General features: G+C 35.3%; 2 protein-coding genes across 4 annotated transcripts in view; both read left to right on the top strand.

Moving 5' to 3' along the window:
* The first annotated feature begins 1426 nt into the window (after nt 1-1426).
* On the top strand, nt 1427-11314 carry wipi1 (WD repeat domain, phosphoinositide interacting 1). 3 transcript variants are annotated; one of them, XR_001609783.1, is made up of 13 exons: nt 1427-1807; nt 3335-3417; nt 4902-5071; nt 5232-5328; nt 5434-5531; nt 5690-5782; nt 5995-6065; nt 6217-6324; nt 6921-7085; nt 7180-7287; nt 8185-8315; nt 8391-8586; nt 11194-11314. XR_001609783.1 is itself a non-coding variant. In XM_016279113.1 (13 exons), the coding sequence occupies exons 1-13, from the start codon at nt 1734-1736 to the stop codon at nt 11242-11244; spliced, it is 1347 nt and encodes a 448-aa protein (XP_016134599.1). In that variant the 5' UTR covers nt 1427-1733; the 3' UTR covers nt 11245-11314. The 3 variants fall into 3 exon arrangements, 2 of the variants coding, with proteins under 2 accessions (XP_016134599.1, XP_016134598.1); XM_016279113.1 differs by having other exon boundaries at nt 4905-5071; nt 8391-8491; XM_016279112.1 differs by having other exon boundaries at nt 8391-8491.
* A 4465-nt stretch (nt 11315-15779) lies between these two features.
* The window catches only part of slc16a6b (solute carrier family 16 member 6b), a 12051-nt gene continuing 9928 nt past the window's right edge, over nt 15780-17902 (top strand). Inside the window, exon 1 of the mRNA XM_016279111.1 lies at nt 15780-16145. The gene's annotated coding sequence lies outside the window, so the exon portion shown is untranslated. The remainder of the gene's footprint in view (nt 16146-17902) is intronic.

The following is a 17902-nucleotide window of genomic DNA, read 5'->3' as shown; positions in this document are numbered from 1 at the left end:
CCCCAGCCAAATTGGACCTACAGCTTTCATAGTTTTGTTATGCTAAAAACTGTTATTTAGAAAAAAAACTCCATCAATAACAAGTTTAAGTTGTTATCATTCACATCAACTGATTAAAAACATGAAATTCTACATAAATTCTACAAATAAATACTATTTTACAACTGTCCCCATGTTTTCGGTCAGTCCTGTCACGTTTACATAAAACTCAACATAAAATGTGTGTAATGCGCCTTTAAAGGTATGACTCAAAGGAAGTGACATAATTTGACTGAGGGGAAGCTGACACTGATCAAGGTTGAGTTCTGTCATTGAATTGTATGATTTTAAGCTTGTTTTTGTATGATTTTCTTTGAGGAGGACGAGCTAAAGGGTCAGGACCTGTCACGATAAAACATCCCAGAAAATAATGAATTTTTTTAAAATCCAAAACATGTCTAAAAAAGTTACTAAAATTCCTTGATTGCATGTTAACAGTTTTTATGCTAGCACATTTGCAAAAACAGATAACTCCATTTTTAACAATTCTCTGAAATCATGTTTTTTCATTGTGCATTCCAATTAATCTCAATCAAAGTTTAGTTGGGTTATTTTGATTAGGTACAAAAAATAACTAATAATTACAGCTAACTAACACAATAAAACACAATAAAAACATGATTACATAATAAAAAACTTGATTTTTGAAAATGTCAAAAAACGGAGTTATCTGTTTTAAGTTTTTGCAAATAATCTCTTCATATATAGATGTAATTGTCATCTATATAAGCTTTATGTAATGAAGACTGTAATTATTCAAATTCATACAGATACCATGGTAATATCTACATTATTACCTTGGAAATTACATGCAATTTCTGTTATTACCATGTAATTTCCTAAGTAATAATGCAGATATTACCATTGTATTGCCCTGTTATTACTGAGCCGTAATATTATGTGGTACCACAGTTACTTTGTGCTGTTCAGTTAAATGTCTATACATTTGCTGTATCATAGTAAAATATACTTTATATATTATGGAGTTATATTTATATTTATTACACCCGCGTACGCGTAGCACAACATTATTTGTATCAAAGAAATTCGTTAGGAAACCATTCTAACATATACAAATTTGTCTGTGACAGGGCCTGACATTTTAGGGGTGAAATGCTATAAAAATGTATTTATTTCAATCATCAAAACATGCTGAGATGGCACGATATGTGTAAACTAATAAACATTGCGGGCAGGAAGAAAAGGCTGTGAATGATTCTGTCATATGTGTATTCGTGGAAATTTTGATGTGTTTAAATTCTCTGAATAATATAATATTGCACACCCAAACCACGCCCCCCATGTTGGCTGAATTCCGCGCTTACAGCCAATCAGCGTCTACCTTAGTTCACTTGCCCAATCAGAGCTCAGCCGGACGACAACACGGCGCATTTTCGTCAACCACTAGTATGTGAAGTTGATGTGACGCAACAACTATCAGCTGGTTTTGTTTTGCTTCATTCTCTGTGCTCCGCTTGAAGTCGTAAATGTACAAAAAAACTTGCGTTTTAATTCATTAATGTGAGGCGGAAGAACAGTCGAAGCGTTGGAGTATATTTGTCTTCCACTTTATTCGGACCATCCAGTTTTTCCTCAGTAGGTCTCCGCTTTGCCACCATCTTTCCAAGAGGTCCAACCGATCCCAGGCCTCCGATCCAGGGCGGAGGGAGGGAAGGAGGTCGTTGGGAATCGGGATGGAGACCGGAGAGGGAGCCGACGGTCCTGGCGGGCCGGGGCTGTGCTGCGCCTCCTTCAACCAAGACTCCACGTAAGCGCTGCACATCTGCAGATCAGTCTTGCATCATCTGCCGAATCGGATATTTCTAAGATGCTATTAACCGCGATAAACCTTGGGCTACTAGAGGGAATGTCACCTCTGCTTAAAGGATTGATTGCAGTTTATTGTCCGTTTTGATTATATCCATAAAAGGCTAATCACTGTGTTAAAACGGCGTTTTGCATGATAGGGTAGATGAGCTTTGTGTTGTTTCAGTGCTGCTTTTTCAGTGGTTGTACAAGTGCTTTAAATAGGATTAAACTGTGACACAGAACACAACAAAATCCATTTGTATTATTTAAAGAGTGGATATGAGTCTTATTCCAAATTTACACTGCAAAGGTGGCACAGAAGCGCTTCTGAAGTGGCATTTAGTTGTCTTTATACACAGACTGTTTAATGCTGTTCAGAGGTGGCGTAAATGCATTTACACAGAAATTACAACTGTATATTTTGATATTGGGGCTGAGGTGGGTCTAAACCGGCATAATGTATGCGCCATTGTGTCTTTACACTGTATTTTGAGCAGTCACAGAGCTTGGCTGAGTAAAACACATTTATTCCTAATTTTATAAAGGAGAAACTGAATGTTTGAGTTGCCTTTTTTCATTTTCCTCACAAGTAGAGCTGAATTTGCATGAGTGTGTGATCTTATTGATCAGTCCACAGTCTCCTGACAATGTGACCCACTTGTGTCCTCTTTTCTAGTGGTTGATCACTCTGGTTTCTTGTCTTAAAAAAGTCAAGCACGGCAAATCCAACATAAAACATGATACTGAGAGTCAGGTGATCTGATATGTTGCTCACTTGAGCTTGACGTCAGATGTGTCTCTTGGGGCAAAACATATTTGTATTGGAAAAATCAGAATCTTGTTATTTTGTATAGAGGGTATTAGTCACAGTGGTAATTACCAACACATCAGTCAGTCATTGAAGTCCTGCTTTAAACACAAGGTTTTGCTTTGGGTTTCAGCAGTGTGGTCAGTGATGGTGGAGACATACTTATGTTCTCCAATAAAAGTAGGAAAGGACATGCTAAGCACAGGATCTGACATGAACAGCTTTGTCTAGAGGAATGAGAAGCCTGCGATACAGATGTGGAACTTCTTTCCTTAAAAAATCCATGCGACAGACCTAAACTATTCTGTTTGTACGAAAGCCAAATAATTACTATAAGCCTTTGTTGACAGTAACACAAAATGTTTCTAACTTGCGTCAGGACCTGTGTTGTATTTTAAAAGAACTTTGCTTGGTACATAAATATTAGGCAGTAGTGTTTGTGATAGCCATTACATCTGTGTGTTCCTTCATTATGTGTTGCATCAGCATAATGACTATATATATACAGTATATTATATATATATTTTTTATTCTAATTATATTATATTACATTATATCCTGCTTTTTATATACTGTATTATAAGCTGCATATGCACAAGAGAATTAGATACATAACTGTAAAGTGAATGCACTCATTTAACAAAGTTGATACAACATCAGATCTCATTGTTTCTCCAGGTCTTTGGCTGTGGGCACCAAAACTGGATACAGGCTATTCTCTGTGACCTCGGTGGACAAACTGGACTGCATTCATGAGAGCAGTGAGACATTCTCCCTTTCTTATTTTTAGTTTAAATATAACTTAAGCTATAACGGGTAAGAATGGTTGTCTGCCAAACTACCATGCAATAGGAGGAACCAACATGTGCCATATAATGTAGTTATCATCATAGGGTGTAGCCACTTTCTAACTAGCCGCTAAGTCACTTACCAAATAAATTGAAAATGCCATCTCATTTCCTTGGCATTTTGATGAGAAAGAAATGAGAAGAAATTCGACTTTTGAATAATTTTTTTTATAAAGTGTTGTCTCTCAAAACAAGTATGTGATCAGTGGTTGTCGAGTTAATAATATTGAGAAGCGGTTCTTCTGCTACAGGTAACAACTCTTTTAATAATTTAGTGGGTACAGGATCTAATAGGCATGTTGTTGGTTTAGATGCAGTGATAAGTTTATTTAGCTCTTCCTGTCCTATAGTTGGTTGTGCTGTCAGTAACAGTCCTGTCTGTTTTGATGGGGTGATTCACCTTACATGGTGGCAACACCCTTATGTGTTTGAGATCGTATCTGCAGTCCACAACAAAGTCATTCAAAGATTTTCTGGCTGCTAAAAAGCTAAAGATAGAGAAACCGCCTGTTTTGCTAATGTATGCAAAATAAAAGTTATGCTTGGAAAAGTCATAGGGTCAAAATATGGTAATGGTAAATAAAGAGACAAAAAAAAAATTTGGAATCAAAAAATGAATATAATTACCTCAACCTCATATCATGGAACAAAATGTCCATGACATTTACGCTCATTATTAAAGGTACATAATGACTTCTATTTTAAATTTACACAATGATTTACATGACAGATAATGACAGAATTTTCATGGATGTTACTACCCCTTTAAATGTTGCTTATTCTTAAAAAGAATAAAGCTTTTTTCTGTTTCTGTCACCTGGTGGAGTTTGGGTTCCTTTCCACTGTCACTTTTGGCTTGCTTAGTCGATTCAGTGAATTGAGCTGGAAAATGACACTGTTGTCTTTATAGAGCTGCTTCACAGCTGAATCAGATTTGTTTCATAATGGATGGATTTTGCAACATTGACACTGTTATTAAATTGAATTGAATTAAAATTAAACTGACTTGAGCTGAAGATTGACACCATTGACTTCTACATAGTTGCATATAGTCAAATTCATTGTTTTATATTTGATGAACTTTACACATTTACTGAACTGAATCAACACTGAACTGATTCAAGTTGAATAATGACACTCGTCTTGTTAGAGCTGCTTTACAGCAGAACTTGTCTCATATTTAAAGATGTTTGCATTTATTATTGTTCGCATTATTTTCCTGGTTCTTTCTGTGAAGCTGTTTTGAAACAATCTCTATTGTGTAAAGCACTATATAAATAAAGGTGGCTTGACTTGACTTGACTTTTAAAATGACCACAAAGGGCTTTTACATGAACTACATGTGTTTATATGTGGCTTGTTTACTTTAATGTGTCCTTTTCTCTGCTCCCCTTCAGCAGAAACTCCAGATGTGTATATCGTGGAAAGGCTTTTCTCCAGCAGCCTGGTTGTGGTGGTGAGTCAGTCCATGCCACGTCGCATGAATGTCTACCACTTCAAAAAAGGCACAGAGATTTGCAACTACAGCTACTCGAACAACATTCTTGCAGTGCGACTAAACAGACAGGTAAACACAACACAGCTGTGCTGCAGCAAACACCTGCCAATGATCAATTATAAAGCTCCTGGACGAGATGAATGTTTGTCTCTGCTCTTTAATAGTTTAGCTTGAAAATGTGGTTTTGTTAGTGAATGTGTCGTTTGTTTTTGTGTGTTTTTCGCGGCAGAGACTGGTTGTCTGTCTGGAGGAATCCATCTATATCCACAATATAAAAGACATGAAACTCCTGAAGACCCTTCTCAACACACCGTCAAACCCATCAGGTACATGAACTGAAAAATCTAGAATTATAATTTATATTTTATAAATCTATTTAAATATGAATCTGTACGCTGTGTTTATGTGTGGCCACCCATGTGTTTCTGTAGGTCTCTGCGCTCTCTCCATCAACCATTCCAACTCTTTCTTGGCATATCCAGGAAGTGACACCATTGGAGAAATTATTGTCTATGATGCCAACAATCTGGTAAAAATACTGGCCAAGAACCAGTTTTGCTGCTCATTTTGGCAGTTCCTTTTGGTTGAGTTTGTTCCTATACATGAGACAAATGCCTGATCTTTGGTCCTGATGCACCATATAAATCTTTTTCTTTGTTGTATGTTTGTGTCTCTTCATCTCTTCAGAGCACGATGACCATGATTCCAGCTCATGACAGTCCACTGGCCGCCATCACCTTCAGTGCCTCTGGCACCAAACTGGCCAGTGCTTCTGAAAGGGTAAAGAGCCACTGTTTATATAGAAACGCAGCCAAGTGAACCTCACGAAACTGGTCAAGGACATGTCATGTTGAACAAAGTCAGAATGCATGAAATAGCATTAGACCCCCCTCTTGAATGTTCCTAAAATAGACTTTAGTATTTCTTTGATTTTTGGGTGAAATGCAACACAGATGTGTTATTGATCTGTCCACATTTTTTCTGCTTTTTAGGGCACAGTGATTCGAGTCTTCTCCATTCCAGAGGGACTGCGCTTGTTTGAGTTCCGGCGGGGGATGAAGAGGTACAGTGATGAAGATTCAAAGCAGTGAACCATGAAGATACTTTGAGCAAACAGAAGGAGAAAATGAGAGTTGGAGCCGTTTGTGTAAACTGGTATGTGTGAGTCTGTTTTTGTGTACGTTTTTGACCCTTGTGTGTCTGTGTCACCAAAGGTATGTCAACATCAGCTCCCTTTCCTTCAGCCCAGATGCTCAGTTCCTCTGTGCCTCAAGCAATACAGAGACGGTGCACATTTTCAAGCTTGAACAGCACAGCCCAAGGTACTGAAAATGCTCTTTGCTACCAGCACAATTCACTTAATTTAATAAACAACTGAATTTCTGCTTTTACTGACAAATCTAATATGAAAAGGAAATAATATATATATTGAATTTATACATGTGTATGTGTATGTATATATATATATATATATATATATATATACATACAGTATGTGTGTGTGGTTGTACATACAACATACAGTATGTAGTTGTAGTTGTAGCACATATGTGTTTGGCTTAGTGTTATGTTAGAATCATTATTATACTCCTATACCTTTTGTTCTTTACTATTTTGAATTGTTTTTAGCTTAATTTTTTGTTTTTAATTTAAATGTTAAGTTTTGAAATGTTGTTGTATGCATTTGTCATTTTTATTTAATCTCTATTTTTAAAATATGTATAGGTAGTATTTATAAAGTTTTAGCTGTTAGTTTTGGATCTGTTTTTAGTTGTTTTAATACTACAATTGATTGCTTCTGTTGGTCTCATTTGTAAGTCGCTTTGGATAAAAGAGTCTGATAAATGACTAAAAAAATAAATAAATCTAAACTTTGTCTGTGTTTGTGTTCATCCTTCTTGCTGTGTCTCTCTCGCAGTGGGGAGGAGGAAGCTCCCTCTTGGTCAGCATATGTAGGTAAGATGTTCACAGCAGCCAGTAGCTACCTCCCAGCACAGGTGTCAGGCATGATGAGTCAAGACCGAGCCTTTGCCACCGTCCGGCTCCAGATGGCAGGTCAGAAGAATGTCTGTGCCCTGGCAACGTGAGTCCCGCACTCATTACACAGCCATCTACAAAGATTAACCTTGTATTTACTGAGAAAAAAACTAATTCAAGAGTATCACCTGATCAATCAGAATCCAGAAGCTTCCACGTTTGCTTGTGGCCTCCTCTGATGGGCAGCTATTCATCTATAACATTGATCCTCAAGATGGGGGTGAATGCACTCTGGTGCAGAGGCACAGGTGAGTTTTTACTGGAAAAAGAGTGTAGTTTCAAAGTAAAACTGGACAAGTTCAAAAAGCTTGTTTAGAGTGGATCACTAATTCATTCAATGGCTTTTTCTGCATTTTACATCCTTAAGCCAGTGGGTGGCGACTAGTGTCTGTCTTGTTGTGTGTTAAGAGTGAGTCATGGAGACTCTCAAGTAATACATTGAAAAGTATGACCAAAGCAAGTCTTATTAAATTTGTATGCATATAGATCTACTAAAAGATACTCCAGATACTTCTGTGTTTATAAAGTGTTTCCCCCACAAACAACCACTTTTGTTATTGCTAACTAAAACTAAAATTCTTACAAATATTTTTTTGTCAATTGAAATAAAGCTTAAAGTATAAATATTAGATGAAACACGTACACTTAAAAAAACTAAAACAAAAATGAGAAATGTTGCCTTGTCAAATAAAGTTGAAAATTAAAAATAAGATAAAAAAATAAAAATAAAAAAAATAAAAAAAGAACATAAGAACAAACTTAAACTTAAAAAAACTCAAATGAAACTTAGAAATGTTGCCTTTGCAATTCAATTTGTACATTAAGTTGAAGTATTAAAAGTATTCAAACTAAATCTGAAATAAAAATAAAGCTAAACAGAAATACAAAAACTGAAAATATAAAAAATAAAAGCTTTCAAAATATGAATAATACAATAGTATATAAATTATACTAAAATAACACTGCAAACAACAAAAAAATCTAGAATTTAATTTAGATAGATCTATCTATATCTTAAATTACTTAACACAATCATTTAAGAATTCACTTTGGGTTATGACTGTGTGCAATTTATATTGTAGAGCACAACATGAAAGTCTATCCTTATTTAACTAAAACTTACTGATGTCGCCTTTAACCCCCAGGTTGTTTGGATCAGATAAGGAGTGGGAGGAGACTGAGAAATCTGAACTTATGGAGCCACCGCAAGCATGCCAGTCCTATGCTGCCACAGTGGCCATCCCCACCTCTGGACCCGTTACAGCCACTCTCACAGGTACCACAACACACACACACACACCGTTTTACATGTGAACTCTTTTTAATGATCACCCAACTGTGTTCATCTCAGGCTACTCGGAGGATGGGGGAGCTAAGAAGGGTGAGGTGATTCCGGAGCACGAGTTTGCAGCAGGGCCCGTGTGTCTGGATGACGAAACTGAATTTCCTCCCGTGAGCATTCGCTAACCTCTCCACATCTAAGCGGCGGTGTTGCATTCCAGTGTATGGGGTTGTCTTGTCCCTCTGTCCACAAGCACTCAAACTAAGTGTGATTTATTATCTTTAACCAAACCAACACCAGCCTGTTTAGTTCTGTTGAAAGAAAGCAGTTCATAATAATGCATTTTACCAGGACCAAATGTTGCAGTTTAATCACATCAGGAGATGAATAAGTTGTCTATTACACAACATAAATGATAAATATCACTCCCAACATTACTCCTTTAATACATAAAATAATGCAGTATATATTTCAGTGGTATTATTGGTATGTATTTAGACTGAAATAATGCTACATTCATGTACGTTCTGGGTGAATACAGACAAAGTAGAACACTTAAAGCTTAATCATTATTATTAAAAATCAGAATGAAGTCCATATAACTAGTATGTAGTTTGGGGTCAGTAAATTAAAAAAAAAAATTTTGTTTATAGATATTAATATTTTTATTCCGCAAGGATGCATTAAGTGGGCAGTAACAAAAGATTTTTAAATAAAATAAATGCTGTTATTTTGAACTTTCTATTCATCAAAGAATCCTGAAAATTAAAAAAAAAAAAAAAATGAAGCAGCACAACTATTTTCAACATTAATAATAAGAAATGTTTCTTGAGCAGCAAATCATATTAGAATGATTTCTGGAGGATCATGTGACACTGAAGACTGGAGTATTGACTGATGAAAATTCAGCTTTGATAACACAGGAATAAATTACATTTTTAAAAGATATTGAAATAGAAAATAGTTATTTAAAATTGTAATAATATTTCACAATATTAAAATGTTACTGTATGTTTAAATAAATGAATAAATAAAAAAATGCAGCCTTGGTGAGAATAAAAGACTTCTTTCAAAAGCATTAAAAAATCTGTATATGTAGTCAATTGGATCATAAAAATAACAGCAATGACAAATCATTAAAAAGTGTTCCACATTATCTGTATTCATCTTAGATGTTGAAATACATTTCCTGACACTAAACCTGCTGTTGCAGTCTAATGATGTTTCTGATCTTATGTACATGGACATGAGCAGAAGTTAGATGACTAATTTGTTTGTTTGTGCACAGACAGGACAAGGATAAGAATGCATTAAATCCACCCAAGTTATTTGTCTTTTACATTCTGTTGGCCGTTTTGTTGCAGTAAATGCTGGGTTAATTCATCACCATTGATGAATAAGAGATAACCATGTAACTATGAGAGCTCTTTTCTGTTTTAGTCTAAATGGCATGATGTCAAACATATTTTTGTCTATGCACACACACACACACACACAACATACAGAAGTATTTAAGTTTAAACATGCTACATCTTATACTCAATGGATTAATTACATTTTAACAATGAAAGAAACATTTTACAATGCAAACAATCTCAAGATCAAGAAGAGAAACTAGAAATAATGCTTTATATTGATGCAGTGCTCACTGAAGTCCACATGGTGGAGCACTTATGGTGGTCCAACAGGCCTTGTTACCACGAACACTTCCTAACTTGTTTTGATAGAGCTGAAATTATAGTTTTTTAGATAGTTTAATAACGGTTGCTTCAAGAGATAGTTTACCCCAAATTTGCTGAAAATGTACACACCATCTGGCAACCCTGTGAGATATAGAAGAGTTTGTTTCTTCACTGGAACAGATTTGGAGAAATATATCATTCCATCACTTGATCACCAATGGATCCTCTGCCGTGAATGGGTGCCGTCAGAATGACAGTCCAAACAGCTGATAAAATCATCACAATAATCCACAAGTAATCCACACGACTCCAGTTAATCAGTTAAAATCTTGTGAAGCAAAAGACTGTGTGTTTGTAAGAAACAAATCCATTATTAAGGTTTTAACTTTAAACTGTTGCTTCTGGCAAAAACACCTGTCCATAATCCATAATAACTCTTTGTCCAGTGAAAAACTTTGTCGTCCTCTCACATCAAAATCCACTGAAATATTTGTTTCAAACTATTTTGGACTGTTTTAACTTGTAAACGGTGCTTGATCTATGCATATTTCTCTCCTGATTCAGACAAAATTACTTTTTCATTGGAGAATATTACACAACATTGCACAATAATATATATATATAATATAGTATATCATATTTTAGATGGAAGCAACAGTTTAAAGTTAAAAACATCTTAATGATGGATTTGTTTATTACAAACGCGCAGCTTTTCACTTCACAAAACAATAACTGAATGACTGGAGTCATGTGGATTATTTGTGGATTATGGTGATGTTTTCATCAGCTGTTTGGACTGTCATTCTGACGGCACCCATTCACTGCAGTGGATCCATTGGTGATCAAGTGATGTAATGCTAAATTTCTAATGAAGAAAGAAACTCATCTACATCTTGGATGGCCTGAGGATGAGTAAATTCTCAGGAATTTATTTTTTTTGGGTGAACTATTCCTTTAAATGGAGGAGCTCAGGACTCTGATGTCAGAAGGATTTGATAATTTATAGGATGTCAGTTTGGACTAACATGCTCAGATGCCATTGCTATTGCTTTGATATACCTTCCGAGTGTCATTGTGGCTAACTGATATGGCTCGGACATGTTCTCAGCTAGCTCCTGTTGAGATCTGTATCTGTCTATAACACACCCATGGCTGAGGGAACAATAAAGCTCTGTTCTGGTTTCCGGTAGATAAATTGGTGCCGTGATGGATCTGGGCGAGGCAAGGGGAGACGACCGTGAGAGGGTAGAGAACAGGTGGAGGCTGCAACTGTCACAGGAGGATCCTCAGTGCATGAGCAAGGACAAATTACACAAAAAAAAACCTAACTTCAGGGTGCTAAATTATTAACGGAAAGGTTGAAATGCTAATATCTTAAATTGAGTTGATCAGGGATTTGGGTCGTTGTCACTCAGACCCCTGAAGGGTGTGTTATAAATGAGGTGCATGACTGAAATATAACCACATATTGTTCTAGTTACGTAACACATTGTATCAAGTAAGTCGTAATACTGTAGCATTTTATTCTTTTAATTTATAACACCATCATATTGAATCATAAGAGAAGAGGAATTACTTTTTTATAAATGTGTTTTGCTGTATTGATACTTAATATGTTTACATGTTACCATCCTGAAAACTAATACAACGGGATGTTTTGTATGTATGTGCCTATGATATTACTTGTACGAGTGCAAAGTATTTTGCTGGATTGCTCAAGACCAAAAGATAAAAAAAAGAAATTAATATTTAGGAAATCTATTAGGAATGAAATTATGCAAAACACCTCCTGTCTCCTGTGGTCTTTTCTTCATCAGATTAGAATAGACACTTTCAATCAAAAGCAAATTTTTTTAAAAGAAGTTAATACTTGTATTCAGCAAGGATGCATTAAATTGATCAAATGCAAGAGTAAAGACATACAGTAAAATGTTACAAAATATTTCTATTTCAAGTAAATGCTGTTTTTGGACTTTCTATTCCCTCAAAATATCATGATAAACATATAACTGTTTACACACACACACACACACACACACAAAAACATTAAGCAACACAATTGTTTTCAAAATTGATAGTAATAAGAAATGTTTCTTAAGCAGCAAATCAGCATATTAGAATGATTTCTGAAGGATCGTGTGACACTGAAGACTGCTGAAAATTCAGCTTTACCATCATAGGAACAAATTACATTTCAAAATATATTCAAATAGAACATTTTTTTATATTAAAATTGTAATAATATTATAATATTAATGTAATATTATTAAATGTAACACTTTATAACGTTTTTATAACTATATCTTATAATAACATTTTTATCATTATAAATTATATAATTTAAATATGTATAATTATAAATTATATAATTAAAATTTTTATAATTCAAATACACATGCTATTCATGACTTTAGACTGAAAACACCATGAACATTTCTGTGATTAAGGTCATTAAGGTCAGATTAGATAATCTAATAGTTGATTTTAATTATGAATTTGTTTTGTCATCATTATCCAAATTTTTACATGGTCAGGCGCAGTTCCACAGAGAGAGCCAAAGAGCCTTCATACCAATACACATGAGGTCTATGCAGTGTGATGCATGTATGTATGTATGTAGAATCCTCTATTTTACAATATTAAAAAAACAAACAGTCAATAGCATACTATAAAATTACATAGAATACATGGCTGTACAAATATGAGATATTTAAGACTAGATAATTCCCCTGGTGATAGAATGTGAACAAGATAACCTTAGAATTTTTTATTTTTTTCAAGTGAACATGAGCACTGCAGTACTGTGAAGAGTCAACTGTGCTACACAGATCATTATTTGTTTTAAAAGTCAAAAGAACATGTTGAGCTTTGGGCATTATCCAAACAACTTTGTTGATCCCACAGTGCTTTGTTCAACTTCTGAGGTCATTTCCACGGGAGATTTCATGTATTATTATCTGCCCTTGCTGTTTATGCTAATTCGTGTAAAAGCATATTAAAGGTACTAATGATATTCAACAAGATTTGCATTTTTGAGTTTAATTGCATTTTGAAATGATCCATGCTTCTCAGTGAGCAATCAATCACTCTATGAAGCACAGTGACACACAGATCTGCTCGGTGAAGCAGTCATAACCATGTTTTATCAGAAATAAAACATTGCTATTGACCAATCAGCATCACCGACCGGAACTATCCGTTTTAAAAAATATATTTATTGACAAATGCTAAATATTCAATAAAAAATTAGGGAAGAAACACACATCTGAAGGGGGAATAACAAACACAGAGTCACCACTATGAAAAGGTGCCTTTAATATCTGGAACCTTTTGATGCCTCCATGATAAAAATGTCTCAGAATGGTATATTGATGATAAAGTTTTACCTATTTACCTAAAAGCGCTAAAATGAACTCATTCTAGAGTTTTTAACCATATCATCAAGTACTTGCATAAGAACATCTGAATATCAAAAAAAGGCCCTGATGTGTGTGATAAATGAGCTGTCCAAGGTACTGAACAATATTCCGCTACAAAGCAACTGATGTCTTGTGCTTATATATACAGGGTTTGGCATTGACACAGATGCCTGTGATACAGCTTCTGGAAGTTACTGAAATGATAATCATAACACATAAACAGTAACTTACAAGTTTCTTCACAAGGACATTTTAAGTAATCTATTATCACTCTACCCATTATCGATGAATCAGACCTGTGTGTTTAATGGTCATGTATTTACATGTGCTTTAACTCAGTGATCTACTTTCACCTTTGCCTTCTCATTGTAGTAAAGTTCAAATGGAATGATTGTCAGCATTTCATTCTGAGGAGCACACACAGCAGTGTTGCACTGTAACCTTGTTTGTTAGGGTCTGAGGGTACACAGTGCTATAATTTAACCAGACATTGTAAGTCAGCATATAATGATCATATGAACTCTTGTTATGGTGAAATCTAGTGTGTAACAGCATATCATGATGATAATAATTAATCCTGCCAAGGTTTTTGTGAAAAACAATCTCAGAAAAATACATAGAAATAGAAAAAAATGCAACATAAGCACAAATATTTGGAGCCTCAAAGTTAAGAAAATTTAACTTGACAATGTCAGAGGGTCCGTATAAAATATATGAGTAGCCTATGCCATAAATATTTGGAAATTTTGACATATGAAATGTTCCCATAAAGAACAAGCCAATCTTGGACTGAATGTTGGACAAATCAACAAACTTAACTGGTAGTAAATTATACTTGATTGCATTTGGTTGTCACAAAAACATTAATGACACCAGTGGGCTGATATTTTTCTGCAGGTCCTTCCAAATGTGACGAAGGTCCAGTACTCATCAAAAAGTTTGAGATTCACTGTTCTGCACGCTATTAATCTATGGCAACTGTAGTTAAGAAACCAGACACAAACAGTGCTGCTTTGTTTTGTGTGCTGATTGCAACACAAGCACTCTCCATCTAGTACTTATGAAAGACAATGATGCATTCTTAGGTAACAGTTAGCTGGTTACTTATCTCTCACCTTAAATGACAGGCCACCTAAAGATAAATGCGTAATCTGACCACTGGCAAAGAGAAATGATTTAGGAGACCTCTCAAAAGATAATTTAACTTTTGTACAATTTAACTGGAAGCAAGCAGAAATTATAAGCATTTTCAAAATAAAAGAAACATTATGACATAAAATGAGAAAGACATATTTCAGATTCTGCACTATTTCTAGGTCACTAATCAAATCTACTAATTCAGTTTGTGAGATTTATCCAGTGAATAATTTGTACAGATGGTCAGATTCTCTTCTATCGAAGCAGATGCACTTTGGATCATTTTTCAAAGCAGGCTAGAGAACATAAGTATCAGGTTTTATACAAATTTGTGGAGTTGAAGCAAAAATGTGACTTAGAAATTGTGTAAATTTTCAATTAACTGTTTACTTCAACTGTAGTGCGGATAATATACATTTTTACTGCAAAAAAATGATTAAATTAGATGCAAAACGTAAAATAAAACCACACGGTGTGTAAATGTGCGTATACTTTTTTATCTCTCAAAATAAAGCAGTATTAAAAAAACGCAACGTGTCTTAATTGATGAGTCTCTTTTATGTTTTCGCAACAGCAGTAGCCTATAGCTTGTTTTAAATGCGGGAATAGTTGTGTGGGTTACAGACTTCATGAATCAGGAGAACAACCGTCGCATTATTACCGTTAGTGCGCCTTCCTGCCGTTCTGAGGAAGAAATAACAACACGTAACAGAATTTCTTTGGAAGCTGTTACTAAATGTTGGCCTTTCCCTCAATATTTACAAGGAGCCATTAAACGCAGGCTGATAATGTAATCTTTATGGCTAGCTCGCCTGTACAGGAGGCAGAACCGGAATAAACCTGTTTTACCCAGCAGGCTCGCGTCAGGCTTCACGTGCACGAGATCGCTCGGCCTTTAGACAGTCACTCACTACGGACACGCGCAGTCCTCTTCTGGTGCTCACAAAACGTCTTGATTTTTCACACTGTAGTTCATAAAATTACTATTATCAATAACTAGGCTATTTATGAAATGCGTGTATTTTCACAGAACACAGAAGTGTTGTCGCGGTTACATAACAAATGATCTATAATTCAGTGCTGTGATATGTTGACTCTTCGGACACATGAAGTCCAGGTCTTGTCAGGGGATGCTCTGTGTGTGTAAAGTAAACAGACGGGTGAGACCTGAGCGCATCCAGCGGCGCACCACCGGGAAGTGCGGTGCGCGTTCCCGATTCTCAGACTGCTGTCGCGCCCGCGCTTGAATACCGGCTCCAGCCGGTATAAACTCTGCGAGCTTCAGCGCTTCAGCGCGAGAGGAAACAGAGACAGCCAGCTGGCGGATAACACTTAGTCTGGTTATAATATCAGTATTTATAAGTTGTTAATGTAGTCAGACATAAACTAGAAAACGATATATTTGAACAGGGTCATTTCCCAAATACCACTGGCGCTCTCCTCAGAAGTGACTGCGGATGCTCCGAGCAGAACGATGGTCTCCAGTTAACACACCTCAACTAAGAAGCCAGCTAAAGCTAGCTCTACGTTACTGGGTCTGTTTTCTTTCAATATCCCGAGTTTCCCCCAGTCTCTTCAACGTTTCGGTAAGTTAAAACGATTTATACTCGAGCTATATTGCATTTTTGGCGCCCGTGACTGCCACGTTTGTCTAGTGAATATATAGGCGTTAGGCGTTAAGATGTTATTTTTAATTAATTCATTTTTTTTAAATAGGGTAAAACATTTTGTTACGGGGCATGTGATTCATGCAGAGAGGTTGAGATGTTGGACGTCACAGTCCTGCTGTACTGCGTCTAATAATAGGACAGTGCCTATAGTTGTGTCTTGATAGTTAAAATTATCCACGTCTTAAGAAATATATTAGTGTATAGACACTACTATCTACTATATTACTACTACTATATATATTCTAATTCAGCGCTGTGATATATTGACTCTTCAGAAATATAAACTCCAGGTCTTGATATGGTATGGTATGATATATATATATCATACCATACCATATCAAGACCTGGAGTTTATATTTCTGAAGAGTCAATATATCACAGCGCTGAATTAGAATATATATATATATATACATATATATATATATATATATATATATATATATATATATATATATATATATATATCGGTGGTGTTCTGAAATGAGGCAGTCCTTTTTTTATTTTAATTTTTATAAATCAAATGTAAATTCCTGTCCCAGTCACATGTTCTTCGTTAAATACACATTACTTACACAACCAGAGGGGAAAAAAAATCAATTTTATATTTTTACATGAAAGCAGCCAGAGACTCACTGCGCCTTCAAAATAATCCAACTGAAGTGCCTAGACCAAAAAAAGGAGTTCCTAGTTCTAACATTGTTAGCTTGGCATTGAAAATGGTCAACATGCTTGTTTTTATTCAGTAAATTGCTCATATTGCTTTCATCTCGCTTGTGACTTTTCTTAGCTCTTCAATTTTTGAGATATTTTTACATTAACAATGTAATCAATATTTTGTTTATTAAAGCCAAGTATGAATCTCATAGTGTTTTTAAGCATTTTACATTTATTCCAAAATAATAACTCAAGGCAGTAACAAACAATATATTTTATTTGTGAACTTATGTTCAGCTATTCTTTTTCATAGTTAACTTTTAACTATTTTTGAATTATTCGATTCATCAGTCATCAATGCTTAGTAAATATTGGTCACAGACAAAGAGATTTACTTTAAATTTCACCAAGCTGATTACTCACTATCATGTTTTCAGGCCATTATAAGTCTTATTTTGATGTAACAAAGTTATTATATCTAAGTGTGTGCGTTGTTTACTTACTTTTTTTAAATGAGTCTTCCCATTAATGACATTATATTGTTCATTCAGACTGATTCGCGAACGCGCATGAACACAAGAGGCGGGAATTATCGCATGAACCAATCACAGCCGAACATAACCAGCCAGATTCAATCATATCGCGATGGAGGCATTGTCTCCTCTCACATGATTTTCCCCCATTCATTTCTCTATAACCCCCACCAAACTCACGGCACGGGGTCTGTTAAAACTCAATGGGCTCAGGGGAGGCGAGAGAGACACGGACTCCTGCTGTAACTTTACCTGCTGGTGTCGCTGTTGGACAATGTTTCTTTAGAGAAACAAGCGATTTATACTCTTTTTAATATTATATTGTGTAATACTGGCGTTGTTTTATTTTTGTACTACAAATTTTTTGGGGAGACACTGCCTCCCTTCCCTACTTGGAGGAAACGCCCCTATATATATATATATATATATATATATATATATATATATATATATATATACACACACACATTAATCCATCATTATAAC

This window comes from Sinocyclocheilus grahami, unplaced genomic scaffold (genome assembly GCF_001515645.1).
Source record: "Sinocyclocheilus grahami isolate Dianchi unplaced genomic scaffold, SAMN03320097.WGS_v1.1 scaffold127.1, whole genome shotgun sequence".
Lineage (NCBI taxonomy): Eukaryota > Metazoa > Chordata > Actinopteri > Cypriniformes > Cyprinidae > Sinocyclocheilus > Sinocyclocheilus grahami.
Note: the sequence above shows the minus strand (reverse complement) of the source record. Positions and strands in the feature narration are given on the sequence as shown.

Excerpts from the sequence above, each read along its gene's own strand:
- wipi1 (XM_016279112.1), top strand. The coding sequence starts at position 1,734 with ATGGAGACCGGAGAGGGAGCCGACGGTCCTGGCGGGCCGGGGCTGTGC. Across the intron at positions 5,329-5,433 it reads CACACCGTCAAACCCATCAG|GTCTCTGCGCTCTCTCCATC; the intron begins GTACATGAACTG and ends GTGTTTCTGTAG. Across the intron at positions 8,316-8,390 it reads CGTTACAGCCACTCTCACAG|GCTACTCGGAGGATGGGGGA; the intron begins GTACCACAACAC and ends TGTTCATCTCAG.